Source organism: Asparagus officinalis, chromosome 10 (genome assembly GCF_001876935.1).
Source record: "Asparagus officinalis chromosome 10, Aspof.V1, whole genome shotgun sequence".
Classification (NCBI taxonomy): domain Eukaryota; kingdom Viridiplantae; phylum Streptophyta; class Magnoliopsida; order Asparagales; family Asparagaceae; genus Asparagus; species Asparagus officinalis.
In genome coordinates, this window is record NC_033803.1 from 62,644,475 (window position 1) to 62,652,322 (window position 7,848).

The 7,848-nt window shown below is 36.6% G+C and overlaps 1 protein-coding gene across 1 annotated transcript; it reads left to right on the forward strand.

The window, feature by feature from the left end:
- On the forward strand, nt 4,342-7,096 carry LOC109826802 (serine/threonine-protein kinase BRI1-like 1). Its single transcript, XM_020393821.1, has 2 exons — nt 4,342-4,448; nt 4,870-7,096. Exons 1-2 carry the CDS (start codon nt 4,378-4,380, stop codon nt 7,094-7,096), a joined length of 2,298 nt encoding a protein of 765 aa, XP_020249410.1. The 5' UTR covers nt 4,342-4,377.

Here is a 7,848-nt window from a genome sequence, read left to right on the forward strand (position 1 = left end):
AGGAGATCAAAGACACACTTACTAATACCGAGAAAATATGCCAGGGCCAGGTACATCTTATTGTTAAGGACCTGGAGGCGGAGCTTACTTCTCAACTTCATGTACTTCTGTTGAGTTCTAAAGGTTCTGTTTCATATACGGTATCAATAAGCATGATGATTATGTCTAGTATTAATGAATCCGCATCAATTTTCCATTGTAAATGCTTTGATACCGCTGTTGGTTCTGCTAACTGTGCTCTCAATCTATGTGAAATGAATTGTTCTTTGTATATGCTGGTAGGAAATTGTAATAATTCAAAATGTGAGGATTTTAGAGGATTTAACATAGGTTTAGACCCAAGACACAATGCCTGATTTCTTTCCCGTCTAATATATAGAGTTAATAGGTAGCCGGAAGCGGGATCATAACATTGAAACCTTGGTGCTGATGTACACTTGGTTTCATTAGGAGTTGAAATTTTTTTTTTTCATTTAAATTGTAAACATGCCCCAACGGCTCAAACAGTTGGAGCAAATATTTGTCCCAACTGTTTGAACCACTAGGGTGTAATTTTTTTTATTTTTATTTTTTAGAAAGGAAAAATTACTTGCCTCAGCAGTTACAACCGTTAGGACAAGTTTAGGCAACCGTTAGGGCTACACTGCCCCTGCGCGATTTTCCCCAACAGGCCTTTTGTTTGCTCCAACGGTTGTAACCCTTGGGGTCATGCTTTGTCCCAATCGTTTCAACCGGTTGGGCAACCCTTCTTTGTAGTAGTGATTAAAAGTTGAGCTTATATCTTTGGTGGACTGATAGAATATGTACCGTAGTTCTGAGTTTAATAAAGTCTTCCTGATTTGATATTCGTATATGGTCATTTCTATGATGTTAGCTCTGCATGTGTCAGTTTCCTAGATAAACTAGTCAAAATTTCCTAAATTTATGTACATATTCTCTTGAAACTGATTTGATATTCGTATATAGTCATTTCTATGATGTTAGCTCTGCATGTGTCAGTTTCCTAGATAAACTAGTCAGAATTTCCTAAATTTATGTACATATTCTCTTGAAACAAGGTATTAAAGGACGAAAGTTACAATCGCTATAGTTTAACAATAATATCTAAACTTATGGTCAGAGTTTCCTAATCTTACATCAACTTGGACTCTCTTAATCAATTATTCTCCTTGGTAATTCAGCAACAGCAGTCTCCGCGAAAAAAATCCAAGGCCCCAGAAGGGAAAAAAAATCATATATATCTGAAATTAGTTTTCTTGGTTCTGGATTTCTTACATCAACTTGGCCTCCCTTGATCAAACTCTTCACCTTGGCAATTCATCAGCCGCACGAAAAAAACACCTACCATACGCAAAATTGTCCACAGGTTGAATTAAAAGTGACAGGTGCACCCGATTTCAATGACCTCCAAAACTGGCAACAATAGACTCCACAATGACCACTGCATCTTGCCAGAAGTCCATCCAATGAGTTAATCGACAGAGACGGTTCTTCTGTTGTTTTTTATAAGTTGTAGTCTTCAGCTTTAAGAAGGAACTATCTTCTTCTTAATCTAAAATGGAGAGATCCCTTAAAACTCCTCCTTATACTTGGTTCCTTTCTCCTATGCAAATTTACCCATCTACGCTTAGCATGCTGAGAATCTTCTATCAAATTGGACAGGTGCCAACCGTTGGAGAGAAAATAGATAAAGATTTAAAAGTATGACACTCTAAAGATTTGAATTTGGTGTCTAACAAGTTAAAAAAATAGAACTCTTTATATTTGTTTCTAATATTGAAATTTAAAAATAAAGATAATAGATGATATCATGTAATCTGCACACATCCTAAACTGTTTTCATATATAATAAAGGAGAAAATTCTCAATTTTGCCTGAGTGGCCAAGCTGGAAAGTATCCCAAATCCATAGAAATTTGAAAACTCACAAAAATATGCAAAAGACATAATTTAAATATTTTATAAAAATAGCAATCTACAAAATTAGTAGAAATAACTAAAAGACTTTCAAAAATTGTATATTTTGGGCCAAAATCCAAACAACAACGACAACAACAACCAAGCCTTTATCCCAAATGTTTAGGGTCAGCTACATGAATCTTATTTTTCCATTCCATTCTACTATGAGTCATCTCCTCCGTTAAGTTAATCTTAATCATATTCTTTTTAATTGCTTCTAACTAAGTCATTTTAGTCTACATTTAGAGTCCTAGCCCCCTTAACTTTAACATTATCGTCTTTTCTAATCGGTGCACTAAGGGGTCTCCATTTTACATTACCAGACCATCTTAATCTATTCTCTCTCATTTTATCCTTAATAAGCGCAACCTCTAATTTACTACGGATTCACTCATTTTTTATTCTATCTTTTAATGTATACCCACAAGACCACCGCAAAATATTAAAAATATTAAAAAAAATTACATAATTTGTTTAAAAAATATTAAAAAGCCAAAAATCCAAAAAACTTCAAAATATAAAAAAATTTATAGAAAAATCCTATATTTTACATAATTTGTTAAAAATCCAAAAATAATCCTTTAAGTCAAATTATCCTAATTAATAAAAAATTCTTTAATATGATTTCATTATGATCATGTCTAATTAATAAAAATATTTTTAATAAGATAAAAGCTATAGATAACTTTTCAAACTCTACGTTCAACCATTTATCAAGAAATTACAAAATAGGAAATCTCAGAACTTAAAAAATTTATTTGCTAGAGAAAATATATAAAGATTTAAGATTTTGATCATCTAAAGATTTAAATTTGGTACCTAACAAATAAAAAAAATAGAACTTTTTATCTTATAGTTCATTCCTTTATATTTAAATTTAAAAATAAAGATAAAAAATACTTAGATGATATTATAAAATACTCTCACCCCCTAAATTACCTTTAAAATTAAGTAGACAAATCGATCATACTCCCTTCAAAATTATGAATTAAGAAAAATCTTTTTCTACTTAATATTATCCTTGACTATTTGGTATATTACATTCCAATACTATTCTAATTAATAATAAATAATAAATTATTTTTTATTACCAATTTAAAGAAATAATCTGTCCTTTACATATAAAGTAAAATTGGTAGTTTGCTATTCAAAACCTCCCATCTGAAAAAAATACATCTAATGATATATTTACTAAAGAATTTTCATGAAAGTAAAACTACCAATAACTAAAAATTCTAATAATCAAATATTTTTAATCCTAATTGAACCATAATTATCCGTAATTTAAAATTTTCTATCCTAATAAATTTAAGGAAACATGCTCGAAAATTACAAAGAACATTCTCAAAATCTTAAAAAAACAAATATCCTCTGAAAACTAATAATTACCAAAAAAAACCTTAAATTGAAAACAAACTCTAAAAATTCAAAAAACTATAAACAACCCCAAAAAATTCAAAAATTAAAACACCCCCAATCACTACATTCCTATTATGGAAGTGTTGCAAAGTGCTACTTCTTAGCACCGGCCTGTGAATTAAGGAACGTCCATACGAATGTTCAGTACGACATTTCAAACTCGTTACCTCTCTAGTTTCAAATCGGCAGATAGAACCCCTGAGTGATATTTTTCTACTCGTTTATCCCTGAAAGTAAACAACATTTTCACGCAGGGTAATAGCAACTTCATTAAAAGAGTAATTTTTTTTAAAAAAAAGTTCGCTCAGGGGGTCTACAAGTTCAAAACTGCAGGAGTAATAAGTTCGAAATGGGCGGGCTATGTGCAATTAAGCAAAGAAAAGAAGCAATTAAGCAAAGAAAGAAGAGCATTCAGCTCCACTTTCTCTTGGAAAAGATTGTCAATAGAATTGACCCGTTGACAGATGCAACCAACTTAAGACTCCACAATTAGATAGCAACTTCATTAAAAGAGTAATTTTTTTTAAAAAAAAGTTCGCTCAGGGGGTCTACAAGTTCAAAACTGCAGGAGTAATAAGTTCGAAATGGGCGGGCTATGTGCAATTAAGCAAAGAAAAGAAGCAATTAAGCAAAGAAAGAAGAGCATTCAGCTCCACTTTCTCTTGGAAAAGATTGTCAATAGAATTGACCCGTTGACAGATGCAACCAACTTAAGACTCCACAATTAGCAGTGCATCTTCCAGAAGCATGTCCACAAAAAAGACTCAGTCCACAAAGACTGTTCTCAGGTTTATAAGTAGTCCTCAGGTTTACAGAAAAACCATATCTTTTTTTCCTATTTCGTAATGGAGAGATTCCTTAACCTCCTCCTCGTCTTCTGCTTCAGCCACCTATGCTTGGCTTGCCAAGATAACGAGAGGCAAGCTCTTCTTACCTTCAAGCAAAGCCTGACTGATGACTGTAATCTGCTTTCGAATTGGAGAGGCGCTGACTGTTGCAGATGGAGAGAAGTGGGTTGCAGCAAAAAGGCCGGAAACGTAATCAAACTCAGCATTGGTCGCCTAACCGATGGTCAGTGTTACGTCTCTAGCAACTATTTCGATCACTCTTTGTCTACCTTGAAACATTTGCAGCATCTGGACTTAAGTAACGTGACATTCTCCTCGGGTGATATCCAGCAACTTGTTGGTTCCTTCACAAACTTGAGGTACCTCGACCTCTCGGGAACTGGTCTTTCTGGTAAAATTCCACACGATCTTGTAAACCTCACGTACCTGAAATATCTTGACATGTCCAGTGTGGACCTAACTCGAGCAACTGATTGGGTTCTTTTTGTTAGAAATCTCCCTTCTCTCTCTGTATTGAAACTGTCTCGGTGTAATTTGCCTTCTCCTCCTCTTGCTTCCGCTTCTTCTCCAAATGGCAATATCCCGTCTATCACGACACTTGATCTTTCGGGAAATTCTTTCGCGGATGGCGCTATATTTGACAGGTTTCTGCTCAGCCTTAGCAGCAGTCTCGTTCATCTCAATCTCTCTTCTTGCTCAATGAACGGGCCATTTCCTCGTTCCTTGAAGAACTTGACCTCTCTCAGAGTTCTTGATCTCTCCTATAACTATTTCAATGGGTCCCTTCCAAAGAGTCTCGGCAACCTCTCTCAGCTGGAAGCCTTAGATCTCACTGGCAATTTCTTACGTGGGTCTATCCCTGGAATACTCCAGCACCTCTGCAATTTGCGCAGCTTACTGCTCTCACGCAATTATTTATCTGGGGACATGTCTCGTATGCTAGAAGGTGAAACAAGATGCAAGAGATTTACTTTGGAGGAATTGGATTTGTCGTTTAACCAACTAAATGGGAGCTTACCTGATTGGGTTTGGCAAATGCAACACCTGAGCACACTCGATCTTTCTTATAACACGTTGGATGGCGTTATTTCAGATACTCAGCTTGCCAATATGACAAAACTGAAGAAATTGTCGCTTTCTGGTAACGGGTTGATTTTTAACATGAGCTCCGCTTGGGTGCCTCCTTTCAAGCTAAACACTATAGATTTGAGATCTTGCAGAATGGGTCCTCGGTTTCCTATATGGCTTCGGACACAAAGAGGATTTCAGTATTTGGACATATCCGATGCATTTATTATCGATAAGATCCCCAGTTGGTTTTGGGATGCATCTTATGCAGTTGATTACTTGAATTTATCATATAACAAGATAAGTGGTGATATTCATACGTCGGTGAAATTTCTTAGAGCCACGACCATCGACATATGCGTCAATCTGTTTCAAGGAAAACTGCCTTCACTGAACTCTAATGTAAAGAATATTTTTCTGGATGACAACTTATTTTCAGGAGATACTCAACCAATCTTAAATGCAGAAATGCTGAATTTGAGGGATGTTACAATTTCACAAAACCTTCTGTCCGGTGAAATTCCCTCAGCTATATGCAACTTTTCATCCATGCAACTCCTCGACCTCTCTAGCAACAACATATCAGGAAATATTCCGGAATGTCAGTCCAACAAAGATTCGCCACCGTCACCTTATGTTATAAATTTGGCAAACAATTACCTCCATGGTTCAATTCCTCCGTGGATGGCGGGTCCAGTTCCTCAATTGACAGCTGAATCCCATTTGACAGAATTACGTCTGAACAATAACAGTTTCGATGGTGAAATCCCTTCTTTCTTGAGATATTGTAACCGTATGACTATACTTGATCTTGGAGAAAACAAGTTAACTGGGAAAATACCATCATGGATTGGAGAGGGTCTTTCATCTCTGAAATTTCTTCGCTTGCGCTCAAATATGTTAACGGGCAAAATCCCACAACAACTATCATATCTTACTTCTCTTCAAATGTTGGACCTGGCGCAAAATAATCTATCAGGAACCATACCGAATTCATTTAAGAATTTTAGTGCAATGACCAAAGTAAATAGGACAGTAGAAGGTATCATCAGCTATAGAGATGGTGCATCTCCTTCTGTGGAAATTGCATCTTCAAAATTTGAAGAGATAATAGAGGTGGAAATAAAAGGGAGACAACTTGACTACACAAAAACACTCTCTCTGGTTATGGTCCTCGATCTTTCATGCAATAACTTATCTGGAGAAATCCCGATAGAACTGATGGACCTCATCGGTTTGCAGAGCTTGAACTTATCAAAGAACCAGTTGGAGGGATATATTCCTGATAAGTTTGGCGGCATGGCACAACTGGAAGCTCTTGACCTGTCGATGAACCACTTATCCGGAAAAGTTCCTGGGAGCATAGTTTTATTGACCGCATTAAGTTACCTGAATCTTTCTCATAATGACTTGTCAGGTAGAATTCCATCAGGCAACCAGATTCAGACTCTCACAGATCCATCCATTTATGCTGGAAACAGTGATCTTTGTGGATCCCCGCTACCCAGATGCCCAGGCGATGAACACTCCAGGGTTCCAACTCAAGGTGCAGATGCTGAAGATGAAGACGGCGATTCAGATATGTTCGAGCTGTATCTCGGTATGGGCATAGGATTTGCCGTCGGGTGGTGGGTTATCTGCGGAGCATTTATTTTTAAGAACTCTTGGCGGGTTGCATGTTTTCAGTACTACGATGATATGGAAAACAGTTTTATTGTGACAATGGATACTTTACGAAGAAGGCCGACATTGAGCAACTTCAGGGTCACGGACGAAGGGCGAGTTACTAATATTATACATTGAGCTTACATTTTGTGAGTATATCTGAATTATTGTATTCTGAGTTCAGTAATGTCTTCCTAGTTGATGTTCTTGTGTTTGTCATCTGTCTTATATGTTGTTTCCTAGATAAACTAAGTAAGGATTTTCCTGATCCTACTGTGTTCTATTTGTTGTGAGCAGCAGAACCGAAGGCACACAATTATAAACAAGATTGAAACACTAATCAACAACCAAAACAAGTATCAGAAATGCAAGACATCAGATTTTTTTTCGTGGTTCGACAAATCTGCATACGTCCACGAGAGCGGCACAATAATTTCTAATTAATAACAATAAATTACAAATAAGAGAGAGGATCTCAAACTTGAGATCTCTCAAACAAATAGCAATTGATTTTAATCTAAAAGCAATGCTCAAAACACTCTCTCTTAAATACACAATACCCCAATTAATATTCACAAACCCTTCTTAATTTATGAGTACGGGACAAAGAAAGGGAATCAAATGCAGAGAGAACGGAAGCACAGAGAGGGCCGCCGCCAGAGATTTATTCTCTGCTCCAAATCGCGCTCCAATCCCGCTCTGTGAACAGGGTTTCCCTTTTATAGGGAAACCCTAGGGCGAGCTCTCTTCAATCAGGTGGGATCTAGCTGGATCTAACCATGCGACAGGCGAACTCTTGTGATCACCTCGAGCCCTGCGCACACGACAGGCGAGTCATCAGGCGACTCCCTCGCCTACAGGCGAGTTCAACCTTGCACCTACTCGCCTTC

Bases quoted from the DNA above. Each gene is read 5' to 3' on its own strand.
- LOC109826802 (XM_020393821.1), top strand. From the start codon at position 4,378: ATGGAGAGAAGTGGGTTGCAGCAAAAAGGCCGGAAACGTAATCAAACT. The intron at 4,449-4,869 runs GTCAGTGTTACG...TATATTTGACAG, and splicing joins CATTGGTCGCCTAACCGATG to GTTTCTGCTCAGCCTTAGCA.